The 17,641-nt window shown below is 37.7% G+C and overlaps 1 protein-coding gene across 1 annotated transcript in view; it reads left to right on the forward strand.

Moving 5' to 3' along the window:
* The first annotated feature begins 2,166 nt into the window (after positions 1–2,166).
* The window catches only part of LPL (lipoprotein lipase), a 28,015-nt gene continuing 12,540 nt past the window's right edge, over positions 2,167–17,641 (forward strand). Inside the window, exons 1-3 of the mRNA XM_074287447.1 lie at positions 2,167–2,840; positions 12,758–12,927; positions 17,274–17,453. Of these exons, the coding sequence (XP_074143548.1) occupies positions 2,768–2,840; positions 12,758–12,927; positions 17,274–17,453 (423 nt within the window). The 5' untranslated portion in view covers positions 2,167–2,767. The remainder of the gene's footprint in view (positions 2,841–12,757; positions 12,928–17,273; positions 17,454–17,641) is intronic.

Here is a 17,641-nt window from a genome sequence, read left to right on the forward strand (position 1 = left end):
CAAATATCGATTTGTTAAAAACTAATTGATGTTCAGTGGTTAAATGGAACTGTGACATTAATAACTGGTCTCTAATAGGAGAAAGAAATATAGCCAGTGTAGGCTCCAGTCATGTCAGTAGAAAAGATACTCCCTCTCTGGGCATCCTAGAGACTTGAGGGACGTAGATATAGTTCATAACAGATTACAACAGTGTCATCTCTTACCCCTAAAGTATACATATGAAGAAAACACTCATTTGGGGACCTACTTATCTTTCTCCAGCTTCGCAACTGCAATGACAAAAAATGATTGATGTGCCATACACCTTGTTCTTTTCTCAAGGAATGCTCCAGAGATACTTACTTGCTATCTTTATGATTCTATGGATCATAAAAATGTCTCCACCATTAAAGTTCTAAAAGTCACTGATCTATTTCATAAAGCATGTAAATTTTATTTTATTCTGTCCTATAAGAAAGCAAGGCTGATTCCAGGGTAATATTAAGAGACATCATAAAAGCCTGGGCCTCTGGCTGGAGGGTGTCTTTCACTTGGAAGAAGATATTGCCACAAATGAAATGTCTTTTACAAAAAGTCAAACCCCTTTTGCTATCATCCTCCAAATAACCTTGCAAAACTTGGGACAGACACATCTTTAACCCACTGCAGGAACAGCTTGGCTATCATGTGAGCAAAGGCATTCAAGTTGTGTTTAGGCATGTGATGGGCATAGAGAGAACAGCCAATTGGAGAGCAGCTTATCCTCCACACCCACCTGTCAACCATTTATGCCCTGGAGAAGAGAGAGTTAGTAATGTTCTTTTTCCTTTAGTTTTAATCTCAAAGAGATAGAAGTTTCTGTGAGTTCATTCTTCCAGGGAAAATTAGGCCAATTAATTGATACCAAATTAGTAAATTAAGGGCCATTACAAAACTGTTTATGTTTTTAATTTTTTTCTTAGAGTAATAATGTGTTTTAACACTTTTTATATAATAATAATAAAGCTGGTTATAAGGTTAGTAGTCTGCTTTACAAATAATCTTATTTAAAACAATAAATACAATATTCCTTTTTTTTTCTAAGAAATAAGAGAAAGGAATAAACATTAAAGCTAACTTTAGTCAATCTCAAGCAAATTTCCTCTGATTCCTTCCCTTTCACTACCAACTTCCTCCCCCCCCCATCCCATTGTGATGGTGTTGGAATTTTCTAGTGAGATATTTGCTGCTAAATACATTTCAAGATTCATGTCCAATACAAGAATTGGATTCAATGAGTATATGTGGTTTTAGCTGAAAATAACATGCTTGATACTCACATTTACAAAATCTAAAGAAAGGTTGATATTTAGATACTATCAGTGTATAGTTAGTTCATTTGTTGGGTGACAACTAGCAGCATAAACTTTTTCAAATGTACAGTATACACCTTCTAGAAGAGGCTTTTCATTTTGGTAACTTAGAAATGCAAACAATAGCCTTTGTATAAAGAATGAGGAATTTTTGGTCTAGAGCCAAGGGTTCTAGTGAACAGATATAGTTGGATCATGGGATTGAAAAATTTTAGATTGTGGGTTTGTTTCTCCATTTGAAGAGGAATTAGTATCTTTTTAAAATCTAAGTAGATGTTATTATCCTCAACATTAAAAAAAAATACCAAAAACCTTAAAGATTGAGAAAACTAAAAGAAACGATTTAAATCATTTTGAGCTCTTTGGGGAAAAATTTAGCAAAATATTAAGTCCAGGCTGTGTTTATTCTTCTAAATTTTAACAGCAAATGGTGTGGTCTAGTGGAGAAAATAATGTAAAAAGTGCAAGGAAACAGGTTGAAACCTAGATTCTCTGTGTCTGTACCTGGGGCAAATCAGTTCTGAACTCTGTACCTGGGTTTCCTTATAGGTAAAATGAGGAGTTAGTACAAAATGATCTCTAAGGTTTTTTCCCCATTTCCAAATTCAGTGAATTGGTGTTAGGCGACATCTACATTCAGCCTTTTGAGAACAAAATCTAATTCTTGGATACCCTGAGGGATTGCTGATGGTCCAGCATTTTAAGAGGACAAAAGACAAACAAATGAGACTCAGTCTTGTTCAAGAGGAGTTGGATGCTTCGTTCTCATTAACGTGCCTAAGTGCAGTCTACAAGCCAACTTATTTCCCTGTCACAGTCACCACTGAATCCCAGAGAATTGTATGAGGGTGAGGAGGGAGGTAGAATGAATGTTAAAAAGCTCAGTATTGACCAAAGATTCCCCTTGCTCAGGACAAAGACCCCTTACTTACCATAGCTTAATAGTACAATCTTTCACAGCAGTAATTATTTTAAAAAACACCTTATGAACCCAATTCAGTATATTCATACGCATATGTGTATATGTGCATATATATTCCTCTTTTATTAATAATTATGTAATGCCCTAGGGAATCGGCCACCTGAGGAAAAGCAAGGGGCAAATGAGCACAGAAAACAGATTTCTCTTCCTGCCCTTTCCCCCTCTTCTTGCTGGCAGGGTTGATTCGTATTACAGTTTGCTCAAATATTTGGAAGTGGATTTAGGGCCCTCCCCCCAACTTATGATTTTATAGCCAATAGGTGATGAGGTTTATTTGCATATTTCCAGTCACATAAGAAGCCCCGGAGTAGCAACAGTGTCAGACTCCTGACTCGGGAGCCCTTCCCCACTTTAAAGGGCAACTTTGCTCTGCCCAGCACCGAGGCTTCCCCAGCCCTCCCCCAGCCCAGCCAGTGCAGTCCAGCGCCAGCTGAGAGAGGAGAGTGCGGAGATGGAGGGCAAAGCGCTGCTTCTGATCGTCCTGGGTTTGTGCTTCCAGAGTCTGGCCCTTGCCGCCTCAAACAGTAAGTTTCATCTCCAGGCCGGGATCCTTCCCGGGCAGACCCAACTTCGCTTGCAACTTTGCCGGGCTGCGGGAGTGAGAGACAGGGGGGGAGAGAGACAGAGAGGATAGAAAGGCGAGCCTGATGCACACCAGGGAAGTGGTGATGGAAGCGGGGTACGGGGCAGAACGGAGTTTGCTAGGACACTGGTAGCCCCTTGGGGAGACGGGCGCCTGGAAGCAGAGGTAGGTAGTGGAGATTTTTTCTCGGCGGCTGAGGGACTACACTCGGTGGATCTAATTTATTCTTTTTACCATCGCTCCGGGTTTCCGCGCGACCACTGCGCCCCGGCTTTTGCAGCTCCTGGTGCTTAAGGGTCAGAAGCCTTACTCAACAGCCGCTCGAGAAGAGCACCGGCCAGCGATGATCTAGGGGAGTGTGAGGGGCGGGTCGTGGGAGGGGAAGGGCCCCGGATGGTGGTGAGCAGCGGTAACCCAGTAGCCCCGGGAGCGCAAGAATGAAAGGAACGCCAGCCAAGGTGACCCTAGTAGTAGCTGGCGGCGGCGGTTCAGTTTAGCACTGCTCAGTTCTGGCGGCTGGGCGAGAGGGAAGGGCTGTCTTCCCAGAAGAGCCGAGGGGCGGGGAAAAGAATGAGGAGTTTCTGCGCGGCGAATCAGGGAAGGATGCCTGCATTTCTAAGAGAAGCTGGCACTGGCGCGCTCTCCAAACTCCATGTGGACTGGGGGGTGGAGGTGGAGGAAGGGAATCCTGCGCAGAAAATCCATACTTTAGTTTTGGGTTGCAAATAGAGATGGTGCACGGGAAGTTTTCATAGAAGTATCCCCAAACCCAAAAGCTTATGATGCTGTTAGGAAAAAATAACAGCAGGCCAAGAAAAACACGATCATAGGGGTGCTCTGCCGCCGCCACTTAGAGAGTCGTCCCAAGCTTCCAAAGCCAAAGGTGCTTGCTAGTTCTGCGCAGGAGGCTACTCGGTGGGCTAGAGCTCCCGTGCCACGTGGGCTCCAGTTGGCTATCCGAGCCACAAAAATGGTTTCAGAGCTTGGGTGGGGACGCGACCAAGTCAGAACGCTTTTACTATTCCTAGAGAGCGGCAGGACGACAAGTTTTAAATTATCCGGAGGTAGACACTGAGAGTGGTGGGGAGTGTTTCTTCCCGGTTCAAGGCTTTGATCATAATAGAGCTACACAACCTGGGCAATTAGAGAATTATTCTGGAAAAAAGGCAGAGGGAGAGAAGCATACTTCGCAATTCCTTAGCTCCTACTCTGTGGAGAATCTTTTTACCCCCTATGGGATGCCACGTGCTGCAATTAAATTCTGACATCCAGTTCAGCTAGACTGGGTTTAGAATGTGCTCTCTCTGTGTCTCTGTCTCTCTATGTCTTTCTCTGCATGTGTGTATGAATGCGTAAGAGAGGAACAAGGAAAGAGAGAATGGCTGTGTTGGAACATTTGACTTATTTTGATATTGGGAAGTCACTCTTATTAAAGAGGAAGGAGGCGATTAGATTTGGGGAGAATTTATTCCCATTTTACGCTCATTTTCATGTTTAAAACCAGGAGAGGTTCTGTTCAATATATAATACAAGATCTCATATAAAGATCTCGCTTTTTGGAGTTTCCCTGGAGAAAAACACTAGAAAAGATATGGGATAACAAACTGGATTGAATCAGAATTTTACAACCATAAAATAAAAGATTTAGCAACACCACAAATCCCTCCCCCCATATATATTTGAAAAGTAAGTGTGTACAATAAACTCTCATTTCAGCTGTTAACTTTACTGAAAAGACCAAAATGCTGAGAGCAAGTCCTTCACTGCTCCAGGGACCCCTATGTGAAATGAGGGATTGGCTAAGAGTTTGCTGAAGGACATTGGAACTTTCAATGTGTATTCTAGTTATGATCATTTAATTCTTTTGTGGATTCAAATTCGAAGCCGGTCTGTTCCAGAGGGGATGACAGCGCTTCTCCAGGCTGGGTCTCCCAACCCCTTAATGACTCCATTAGCCTTGCCTGTCACACTCCTTCCATAGATATAATTAAAAGTAGTTTGCAAAAGGGGCAAGGACGCAGTACTTAATAAAGGCTTAATCTTGTTGTTTTCAGCATTCATAGCTTTCAGTGGCGTCCAACTCTTTGTGATTCCATTTTTTAATGGGGTTTTCTTGGCAAAGATATTGGAGTTGTCATTTCCTTTTTCCAGCTTATTTTAACAGATGAGGAACTGAAGCAATCAGGGTTAAGTGGCTTGCCCAGGGTCACACAACTAGTAAACTGCTGAGACTGAATTTGAACTCATGAAGGAAAACTTGTTTTCCTGATTTCAGAATCAAAGCTGGATCCACTGCACCACCTAGATGTCTACAGCTTTCTAGTCACTATGACTTTTTCAGTGTAACGTCTGCATTTGTAGTTAGAGGATCTAGGTCACTTAAGAGGGGAATGGATTTCTTGCAGATGTTCACATATTTTTGATATGTTCTCTTTACATTTGGGGGTGGGGTGGGGAGGAGGAAAGAGGTTAGGCAGACCTGTGACTTCACTGCTTCAAGAAACTCCCAGTATGGAAACTCCTTCAACTGCCACCTCATCTTCAGTTACTTGTTTAGCAATAGAGTTTCTTCTTGATTTTCTTTATGGCTATCTGATGAAACCTTCAATTCCCTTCTTAGAATGTTTGTAAATGCCTAAAATAAAATATAGATGATTACAAAAGAATTATGTTGAAATAGTGTTAAATTTTTGAAAGTTAGTTCCCAGACCCCAAATTAAGAACTTCCATCTTAGATAGTTGCCTGGGGCACTGTATTGTTGATGGATTTTTACCTTATGTCACAAAACTAGTATTTGTCTGAGACAGGTCTTAACCAAAGTCTTCCTGACTTTAAGACTGTCCTATCCACTCGCTGCTCCAGGCTACCTCTCTTGCTTGCTAGATAATTGAACAAATGATTAATTAGATAATAGGTGATAGACTCCAGATTCCAGATTCCAGATTAACTTAAATTTAACTCTGCATTTGACAGGGGAAGAAACTGAGACCCAGAGAGAGGGAATATAATTAAATCCAAAAGGAGAGAAGTGAAAGAGGAAGAGACAGAGTAATGATAGAGACAGAAATTTGCCCTTTCCCTTCAATCACAGTCCTGCATATTCCTTTTTTTTTTTAACATGAAAGAAAATTGACTATATAGAGAAGGATCCATTCCTAATTCTGTAAAACTTTTGTTTGGGTTCTCTTAACTTTACAACCTTACAAAGCTTATTTATTTAAAATAAAAAGCTTATCTTCCCCCTCCAATTCTAAACATATACTTTATTCTACAAATTCAGTCTGTGATTTACCTTAATGTTTAAGGAATTCAGACACTCAATATGAAAGCTAGCCAAATGTCTTTGGACCTCATCGTGAAAGGGGAAGGATCCTTTGAAATCTGAGGTAATGCTCGCTAATTATGTTTAAAGTACTACTACTTCTTTGCAGGACTTTGAGAAGAAAGACATCAGAGGACAAATAGTTTAGCCAGCCAGAAAGATGGCAACATTCTCGGTCCATAACTTCAAGATTCTTGTCGGCACAAAGTTTTTAGAGTGTTGATATACAGCAGTTATAGTTTATTTTAATGTGCAGAACTCCCTTTGTTCAAAGGAGACATTTTAACTTAGCTGTAATTTTTTTTTTTTTTTGAGTGAAGGGAGTGAAATGCACAGTGGAAGAGCAGTTGTCTTGGAATCAAAATGACTAATCTTCCTGAGTTCAAATTCAGCCTTACACTTTTACTAACTAGGTGACTTGGGGAAGTCACTTAACTCTATTTCCCTTAGTTTCCCTTTTCTGTAAAATGAGCTGAAGAAGAAAATGGACAACCACTCTAGTATCTTTGCCAAGAAAATCCCAAATGGGATCTCAAAGAGTCAGACCCAACTGAACAACAAATCTTTGTCAAAAATTCTTTAAATGTGGGCTTGCTTTTCCTTTTTATGCTTGCATTTGCACTGTGCTTCCCTTTCCAAAGTAGGAGGCATATTTAGAAGGCTTTTGAAATACATTCTGGTGTTCTAGTTTATCTCAAAAATGTTCACAGAATTTTAGAGTGGGGAGAGCCCTTCCAGAAGGATTCATCAGTTCACTGAACTCAAGATTGAAAGGAACCTTAGAGTTCCAATGGGGGTCCAACTCTCTTGCTTTACAAATGAAGAAACTGAGGGCCAGAAAAGCAGGTTGATTTCTCACATTCACACAAGTAGGAAATGGTCAAGCTGGGATTCAAAGCCTAGTTTTTTGCCTTTACCTTCAGTTTGCTTCCCATTATCCTGAAGGAAACTGTTTGTGTTTTTTTTTACAGATGAAGAACTTGATGTCAAAAAAAGAAAAATTACTTGTTCAGGGTCACAAATTTCCCTAGTTAGTTTATCTCCTCATTCCTGGTCAGCATTTTTTTTTTTAACAAATTTGAATTTGCTTGACTACGATTTTGTGTTTTGTTTGAGACCTCTTTTTTGTCTGAGAAATTTTTACATAACCCTGGGGATATGGGTGTACAAAATAAGTATAGAAATCAAACATTTACTGACAATAAATGACAATTTCACAACCCCCACATTCAGTTATGAGACCCCACATTGGGTCAAAATCTATAGTCAATGTATAGGCCATGTCTAACTACTAATGTAGCTAATTAGATATAATTAGCAGGAGTACAAAATCTTGAATAACTAATCTTTCTAGGTATACTTAATTATCTTAGTTGTCATATGTAGGCATAAGTCACCTGGGGCTTGTTGAGACAGGCCAACAAATTCATTTTTGCTCAACTATTGCTATTATGTGCCCACTATGTTGTAGATAAAAGGAAACAATGAGGATACAATAAGGATACAAAACAACTCCCCCCCCCAAAGGAGGTTACAGTCTAAGAATAAATCTATGAGCCACTGAACTCTTGTTCATCATGGTGGTGAAGTAAGTGTCTGCCACTAAAGAGAGAGTATGAAACCTTCTGTGTGAAGATTTACACAAGAAAATTTTGTTTTAATATTGGCCTCTTTCCCTAAATTATAACAGACGGACCTAGCTTTTGGAAGCAATCTTGAATTACTGAGTTCAATTCCAATTGGATAAAGGATGGATGAACAATCTTAGTTAAATGAGAACAACCTTCTCATTTTAGAAATAAGAAAACTGAGGCCAAGAGAAAATTATATTATTTGCCCAAGATTGCACAGGTTTTAAGAACCAAATTTCAAACCCATGCCCTCCAACTCCAAATCTACTTTCCCACTTTGCCATGACTCTCCAAGAAGGGTGAATAGATTGATTTAGCTACATTGCAGTGGAGTTCAAGAGCTATATATAAATACAATCCTCTACTCCTAGTTTTATATGTCTCCCCTCCCTGCATGACTTTTTTGATTATATACAGACAAGTAGGGGTAGTACCTTTCAGAATCAAACTAATTAGTATTCTGCCCATATTTTTGACAAAAGCATTTTAACTTTCTAGATTTGTTTTTCATTTTCATATAAACAACTTCTAATTTTCTTTGGGTTTATAAACCCAAAAGAACAAATGGATTTGGATTTCAGTTTTTATTGATGAGACTCTTCCCAATTTTTTCTCCTCTACTTTCATCTAAGTTTTTTCAGATGGTGGGTGATCTGATAATCAATACAAAAGAGTTTAGGTTTTTCAGTCACAAAAATCCATACTTAACAGAGCTATTTGTGTAATGTGTATATGTGCATGAATACACACACACACACACACACACACACACACACACACACACACACAGGAAATGGTTTAAAAATCCAAGTGAAATATATATTTATATCTGTATATCTATATATAGATATATGGTTTGGATTTTTAAAACAACTTGTTTATTCTATTTAATCTGGACACTGAGGAAGCATTAGAATGAATACTTTCTTTTTCATTACCTAAATACAGTAATATTTAAAATCCTTATCTAAATGCAGTCTTTTCCCCATTCCTCTTCTCCAGTGATGTAAGAAATGTAGCTTTAAGTAATTCAACTTGTTAAGGATTTAAGTGGTGAAAAACTTACTCTTCTCATTGCTTTCCAGTAAATCTTTGCTATTTTTTCTGGAAAAAAAAAAAGAATAATCAATATTAAAACAGATTTAATTTAGACTCTTGCTGCCTTGAGATAATGTTGAATTCAAGAGACCAATTTCATCAAATGCCTATTTGGAATGATTTCTCTGCCTTCCCCCAGTTATCCACTTATTTGAGGTTATCCATTTTATTACTTTGGCAGCTAGTGAACATAGTCTGGGTAAATGATTATAAATTTCAGTCATAGCAAATTTTAAAGAATGCTTATTGTTTAAATACTTTATTCCTCCTCAGAGAGGACACAGCTACCCAAGAAGAAATTGCATTTTAAATGACCTTTATATCCAAAGACTGCAGATAAGTGGTTATTTTAGCCATTTACATTTCTTTTGTTCACTGAAAAAAATTTAGCCTATCTAAGCCATCCATGACTTGGATGGCTAGCAGTGACTGATTTCCTACTCTAGTTCAGAAATTTTAACCTTTTTTCTGTGGTGGTCCAATATTGAAACTTTCTCAGGATAATGTTTTTAAATTCATAAAATAAAGCACATAAAATTACAAAGGAAAGAAATTTTATTGAAATACGATTATCAGAAATATTAAAAAACAAACAAAAACAAATTTATGGGCCTCAAGTTAGCACCCCTGTCCTTGTAGAAAGATTGTTGAATGTGGAGTTAAGGAGAAATGGAACTGTTGGAATGGTACCTCTGATGATCCACATCTCTGGTCTCAAATTTTTTATCTGTAAAATTAGGGTATTGGACCAAATAATTGTCACTATTTCTTGTAGTTTTTATACTGAGATCCTATAAGTTAGTTTTTACCTTTTTAAATCTTCCTAGTTATTTAGATTTATACATCAACCCTATTTCTTATCTTTGAATTATTGTCTGGCTATAAATAAGCATTTTTTCTTCATTATTATTCTTAACCCCACAAGAACTACTTTTTTTTTTTCTTCTGAGGCAATAGGGGTCAAGTGACTTCCCTAAAGTCACACAGCTGAGATCACATTTGAACTCAGGTCCTCCTGACTTCAGGCTGGTAACCACAACTACTTTTTTTAGGAAACCAGGAATGTTGTAGGCCTGAAGCAGCCCTAATGTCAGGCACTAAAAAGTCAGATTTTCAATCATGCCCAATGAATGCTCTCTCTCTTTAGAGATCCTGTAAATGGATTCCTCAGTGTTTTCTTTGTAAGAAGTTGAATGTTAAGTAGTCCAAGAAAATTTGGGATCAGATTATCAATAAACTTCTTGACCCCAATATTTTGCTCTGCTGGTCCTTATTACAGAAGGCAGCTAGAAAGACATCATAGAAGGACCTTATTCTTGATCTGAGTCTCAGCTGGAAGGAAAATTAAATATTGACTTGTCCAACTCTCCCAGTTGGAGACTGAGGACCAGATCAGTGAAGTTATTGGCTTAAGGTTACACAATTAGTTGGTGGCAGAATTAATCCAGCTACTAAAGAACTTATTGGTATATAGAAGATATAGGGATATAGGAAGCTTTCTCCTTTGAACTAAAAGGACCTGGGTTCAAGATCTATTTCTGTCATTCAGTATGAACTTGGACAAGTCATTTAAAAATCTCAATTTTCCCATTTGTAAAATGTGGAGGATGTAATAGATAACTTCTAAAATGCCTTTCAGCTTTACATCTATAATTTTATGATTAAAAGCATTAATTTATTAGCTTATCCTTCCTTCTCTCCCTGTTTTCTTCTCTCATACTTTGCTTAAGTTTGAATCTTCATTGTAATCACTACACAATAGGAAGTTCCAGATCTCTTCCATAAGATGATGAATTAAACAGAAGCCCCACCTTTAGGCCAAGCAAAAATGGGGCGGTTGTGTATTGCAATTGAATTTCAGGCTTTTCAAAGCACTTTCTAACTGCAGATAATTGGAATATGGAATTTGGCCAAAAAATACTGTTCAAACAAAAATATCTAAGCTTCCTATCTCTACAGTTATTGTATTCCAGTGCTTACCACAGAGCCTTACACCTAATAGGTTTGTTGTATACTCAAGTCCAATTCATTTCAAAGTCAAGGTATCACCCTTGTGATGTCACTGGTTCTTTTCAAGAACAACCAAGCAACTGAATTAAGGAAAGCAGGTAAGCGTGGATCTATTTTGGTTTGGAGGAAGGAGACTCAAATCTAAATCATGAGATCCAGAATTCAGGGAATGTTCTCCTAACACATGGAAAATTATGGACTATTTTTGTTTGCAGAGCACAATGTTCATAGCTTGGGAAGATACAAAGATGAAATAACACATGTTGCTTAAGTTCAGAAAGCCTACACAAAGGTAGAGGGCTAGTTGTCATGAGAACATGCCCTTCATTTGGATATTGATAACTTATTTAGGGAGACTACTGAATTATCTCCCAACCAAAATATATCCTAGCAGTGCTCATCATTTTCCTGATGTCTGAATTCAATTAAGCAAATCCTCTGATTAGGTGAGGACTCTTGTCTGCCACACTCTTGTAACTAACAGCCTTAGAGACAATTCTAAGACCTCTATGAAGTCAAATGATTTGCCCTTAGACACACCTGATAGGTAGGTAGAAGCCTACCTTGAATCAAGTCTTTCTAACTCAAGACCAACCCTCTTTCCTCATCTTATGGGAGACTCATTTCCATGGGACTTGGAAATTAAGTTTTCTTACAAGGTGAGCAGAAAGAGATTAATAAATGTTTTGTTGACTTTTTAATTTCAAGTATGTTGCTTGGGCCTTTATTGGAATAAAGATTATATTAAAGATTGGCTTTTCACCAGGGTTTAGAACAGACTCCTCTTTAAAGTCCAGCTTTTGCCATGTGGGTATCTCTTTGCCAAATTTGGTTTTTTATCCTGAATGCTAAATGCTGTTTTCAGTTTTCAGTTGGAAATTTAGTGCTGATCATGAACTACTTATTGGAATATTAGATCTGGGTAATAGATTATTACAACTGAAAACACTGGACTTCCCTGAGATAACACTGAGATAAATTTGTTAAGATCCCTGGGTAATCTTTGAGTTTCTGTTATCAGATATCTGTCAGGTTTATCTTTACAAGCCTCATTATGGATTAAATTAACAAGTATTCTTTTGTTCTTATTAGAAAAATAAATGGGAATTGACATAATCTTCACTAGAATTCCAAAGTCACTATACTGGCTAAAGTTTAGGAATGGTAGTGGATGCTGATCATATAGTTATTGTTAACTTCTTGGAAAACAGATTAGCAAAAAATAAAAAGAAGTAATTTGCCAACAAATAATAAAGAAGTCTGTGATTTCCCTTTAGATATATATATTGGTTCTGTCTTTAGGCTTTAAATCTCAGGTTATAAACTTCAGACCAGAAGTTTTACTGCTCCTTTTCAGAATCTTTGCAGTGGTATATTTTGCTTATGTATATATTAGAGAGAGAAAACAGATCTCATATTTCATTTAGTATAGGAAATTTAGTTCATTTTGGTCAGTACCTTCTCTGCCACATAGACTCTTATCAGAGTGCTTGGCACAAAATAGGTTCTTAATGAATGGTTTCTGATTGATTGGAGAACTGCTAAGGGATTGAGTAACATGCCCACTTGTCATATAACTGGCAAATTATATGAAGCTGGACTTGAACCTTGGTCTTCCTAATTCTAGACTAAGCACTCTGTCTATTACGCCACCAACTTCTTCTGAGTAGACAATAGGGAGCTACCATAGCTACTTTGAGCAAAGGATGAAACCATTAGTAATCATTTTTTGTCTATAGACTCATATCATGATCCTTCCAAACACAATGCTAACCCTTCTTTTTTTCCACTAACAGGAAAAAGAGAAAATGATGATTTTAAAGATATTGAAAGTAAGTTTGCCCTAAGGACTCCAGAAGAAATCACTGAGGATAGGTGCCACCTTGTTCCTGGGGACATTAATTCTGTGGCTGGATGTAACTTCAATCATAGCAGCAAAACCTTCGTGGTGATTCATGGATGGACGGTAAGATAGCAGGTCTAGAGAAAAGAGCTCTACTGAGCTGCTACAACCCCAGGGTCAAAAGTGAACAATCATGAAATTCAAGTATTGGGCTTATATTTGGCCAATGCTTTTGCAGAATTCTTTATTGCCTTAAAACAAAAACAGAACAAAACAAATTGTTTTGTGAGAACTCTGATATGTGCTAATTTTACTTTTTGCATGTTCATACATTTGCTTATTCAACATGGAATATACACTTTAATTTATCAGATTCAAATATTTGTTTGTTTGCTTTTTGCTAATTCAAGACACCTGCTCTTTTCATTGCCCATTTAAAACGATTTTTAAGTGATGATCTTTGTTTTTCAAGTTATGAGGCAATCCCTCCATAATTTCAAGGGTTATGGTCCTTGAAATTGATACTAAAAAAGATTATGAGGAAAATAGAGCCAGATGAATGAACAAATGTGGGTCCAGTCACATTTTCTTTCACTATGGCACTTAAGAATCTTTCCTATAAACACAAATGAAATGTAATTGTAATGAATATTATGTGACCAAAGGAGCATGGTCAATATAGCGCATAAATATTGTGGGTTCATTATCCTACCTTAAAACATATTGTTAAGATAAACTGTATTTATATTATAAAATATTAGCTTATCAAAAATAAATATTTACCTTGAAATAGTTTTAGACAGAAGATGAATGAACCTCTGATGTTTAAGAATTCATTCAATTGAATTGACAGGAGCTCTGCTTTTAATATTTATCCAAATAAGTGAGCACTGGTCTGGGAGACAGGAATCACTTACTCACTGTCCCTTGGCATCTGCATCTGTAAAACAAAGAGATTGCAAAAAAATAATAATAATATAGAGATTGTTGTTCAGATATATCAGACTCTTTATGATCCTCTGGACCATGCTATTCATGGGGACTTGGCAAAGATTTGACAAATGATTTGCCATTTACTTAGCCAGTGGATTAAGGCAGAAGTTTAGTCAGTTGATCAAAAAAATGCATATTAAATGTTTACTGTGTGTTAGGTTGCACACAGTGGACAGTATCAAGCCTAGAGTCATGAAGATGAATCTTCCGGAGTTCAACTGTGACTTCAAACACTTACTAGCTATATGTCATTTAACCCTATTTATCTCAGCTTTCTCACCTGTAAAATGAACTAGAGAATGGCAAACCATTCTGGTATTTTTGCTCAGAAAACCCTAAATGGGGACACACAAGATTGAAAAACAGCAACGAGTCCTGCCTGTATGACTATATTAACTTGAGATTGGATTATTATTCCATTAATTTTGTTGTTCAGTCACGTCTGGCTCTCCATGGCCCCTTTTGGAGTTTTCTTTAGCAAAGACAATGGAGTTGTAAAAAGAGTTCAATGTCTTGCCCAGGGTCACACAACTAGTAAATATCATCTTCCTGATTCCAAACCTGTTGCTCTGTCTGCAATGCAACCCATTCCACTGGTAAATTTGTCTATATCAAACAATTTGAGCAAAGGAGATTTCTTGAGAGTTTATCTTCTATTAGTTTTACCTAATCTGAAAAGGTTGATAGTTTCAAGGAAACTGTTGCACCTGAGGTCAGGAGCAGACAGGATTCTCCTGCCAGATCTGATGCTTGCACAAAGGAAAACTGCTTTCTGTGCAAAGTAGGAAAGTGAAGGGATTTTGTCAGCTCTCTCATGCAGAAGCTGAAAGAATGTTTAGTATGTAGCACACACATAACCAAGCACAGAAGCTCTTTAGAAGCAGCTGTATTGGAGCCCTGCCACTTGCCTGGATTCTGCCCGACAAGCACCAAAATACAGGGACCTCATTGTGAAGGAGGAGGGTCTCATTCCCTTTGGAAGTGATTAACCTTGCATTCTACCAGTGACATCACCCCCTCCTGAATGGCTGCTGCTGCTGAGGGTACCACTGCACCATCTGAGAAGAAGATGCTGACAATGAGAGGAGGGCAGACCTATTTAACTATGTCTAAGCAGCCCAACGTGCTCACTCAGAGGAAATGCAAAGATTAAGCAGCAGAATGCTAAGAGAATCTTTAGTAAAATTTCTATTGCTTCCTAAAATAACATTAGGTTATATAACCAATCACAGTTCTTTTATCTCATTTGGACCTCACTTTCCTCATCTTTAAAAGAAGGGGATCTATATTGTATCTGTAAATGCCTTACAATGTCTCTTCTTGCTCTAAATCTATTTGTGTGAAGTATAACATGTTTTGTTACCTTCATTTTACAGATGAGAAAATTGAGATTCAGAGAGATGATGGAACTTGCTTCAGGTTCATTTAGTGGCAGAGATGGTTCTAGCATTCAATTTCTTGATTACTTTAAGAAGATGGTGTCCCAGGAAAAATAAGAGCTATTTTAACATGATAGAAGCCAGTCAAATAAGGCACCAACTGATGCCAATGGATTCCCTTTGTTTTGGAGTTAGAGATCACTGTTCTACCTGTTTCCTACACTGCCAGATATCTCTTTGTTTTGAGGGAGTAACTTTTGAAATGGCTTTTAAGGATGATTTCCTTAATGGGTGCTCACTTACACTGAATTAAGCTGAACTTGGTACATAACAGATTAACCTAGTCTTACTGTGTGTAGATTTGGATGGGACCAAAAAAAAATGGAGAATTTAGTCACACTAAAAATTGTAGAAATGAATAAAATAATAGAATAAAGTATTCCCAATTAGAAGGTTACTGATACAAAGTGAATTAAACCAATTTTGAGGACAATATAATGGAATCAGATATCATTTATTTGGGCTCAGGAGGATTATTCTAATTAAGGCTGAATTAAGATTTACCTGGGAAAAAAGACCTTCTAAACAAACCAGGAGAGCACAATGTGCTTGACACAGAGTGATTATCTGTATTCCTTTGTCAGGAATGTCAAGCCTAACTCAATAGATTCCTACATACAATTCTAATCCTATTTTGTATCTTCCTCTCACAAACAAGTTAATTCTATCTAGACTGGAAATAACCATCCCCTGGCTCTCTGTACTTGCACAAATCTGGAATATACTCCTTTCTTGTCTATACCTTTAGAATGTTTTAGAGTTACAATGCAGGGTGTTATCCCTTCTGTGAAAATGCTCTGCTATGTTAAGTTTCTCTTGTTCCCCAATTCCCGATTTTTCTCATACTATAATCATATGTCTTAACTCTCCACTAGAATATAAAGTCCACAAGCAGTTAGTGGTGCAGTGGATAGAGTTCTTGGCCTAAAGTCAGGTAGACCTGAGTTCAAATTTAGTTTCAGGCACTTACTAGTTATGTGACAGTGGGCCACTCATTTAACCTTAATTTGCATTAGATTTTTCAAATGTAAAATAGAAATAATAGCTATCAATTTTATAGAGTTGTTATGAGGTTATATTTGTAAAAAGTGCTTAGCATGTTAACTGACACCTAGTAGGTGCTATATCAATATTTATTTCATTCCCTCTCTCCATTGTGTATTTATTTTAGCATTCCCAATACTCCATGCAGTGTCTGCTCACAGTAAGCACTTAAAAATCTTTATTGGACTGAACTAAAGATCCTGATTACATTTATTTAATTAATAAGTGATGGATTTCCCTGTTGCTAATTCTCCCTTTTCTTTATATTACATTATGAGGGAGCTATTATTTCATTGTTTTTGGTGATAGTGGTTGTTGTCATCCTAAGTTTTCAGAGCGGACCAGTGACATCGCAGGTAATGTCTTGACTTGCACATGAATTGGGTTTAAATGAGGCAGAGTTGTACAAAGTCATCATCTTCCCTCTCTCTTCCTGAGTCATCAAAGTCCACTGACAGGACAGAAGTCAAGAATAATGGCAATGGTCCAGGATGCAATGGGTGACCTTGGCATCTTTGATGTCTGACCAAGCTCTAAGCACTCCACAGCACCTGCGTCAGCAGCCTCCATAGCCACTGGAACAAATTATTTTTATCCATTCCACTGGGGGAAATCTTCACATGATCCGGGTAGATATTCCCTTAACTCATTGATGGGTCCGAGGCTTGTTGGTCACTTATCTGGCTTAATCTGTCTTGTGAGAGTTTTTTTGCCAGGGTATATGGAGTCACAAGGTTCCTTGATTTCAGTACTTCTTCCAAACTGAAACCTCCCCAGAACTAATTGTCCTACCATTATCCTCATCTTCCCAGAAATCTTTCACTGGGAGTCCACTCAATGTGATAGGAATCTTTTGCATCTTTTGACTCTGGGTAAATCCCAGTGGACCATATGGACCATGCATAGCTTGAATCACTATTTTTTGTAGCAGACTGTAGTTTGATATTTTTCAAAAATATCATGTTAATATGTCATCTTTGTTTTCTTTTCCAGGTGACAGGAATGTATGAGAGCTGGGTGCCGAAACTTGTAGGGGCTCTGTTCAAGAGAGAACCAGACTCCAATGTCATTGTAGTCGATTGGTTGATGAGAGCCCAGCAGCATTATCCAATATCTGCCAGCTACACAAAGCTGGTAGGAAAAGATGTCGCCAGATTTATCAACTGGCTGGCGGTAAGTACATGTAAAACAATATAGCATGTAGTAGAGTTCTTTTGGCCATGGATTCCAGAGTTGAATCCTGGTCAGTATTCCTCTTTTTTGACTTGTATGTATATTCCTCAAGAACAATTTAAATCTCTCTAAAAAGTTCAAGTTTTCGGTCATTATTTATCCTTGTGAAACTATTTGATAAAAACGTA

Source organism: Sminthopsis crassicaudata, chromosome 2 (assembly GCF_048593235.1).
Source record: "Sminthopsis crassicaudata isolate SCR6 chromosome 2, ASM4859323v1, whole genome shotgun sequence".
Taxonomy (NCBI): domain Eukaryota; kingdom Metazoa; phylum Chordata; class Mammalia; order Dasyuromorphia; family Dasyuridae; genus Sminthopsis; species Sminthopsis crassicaudata.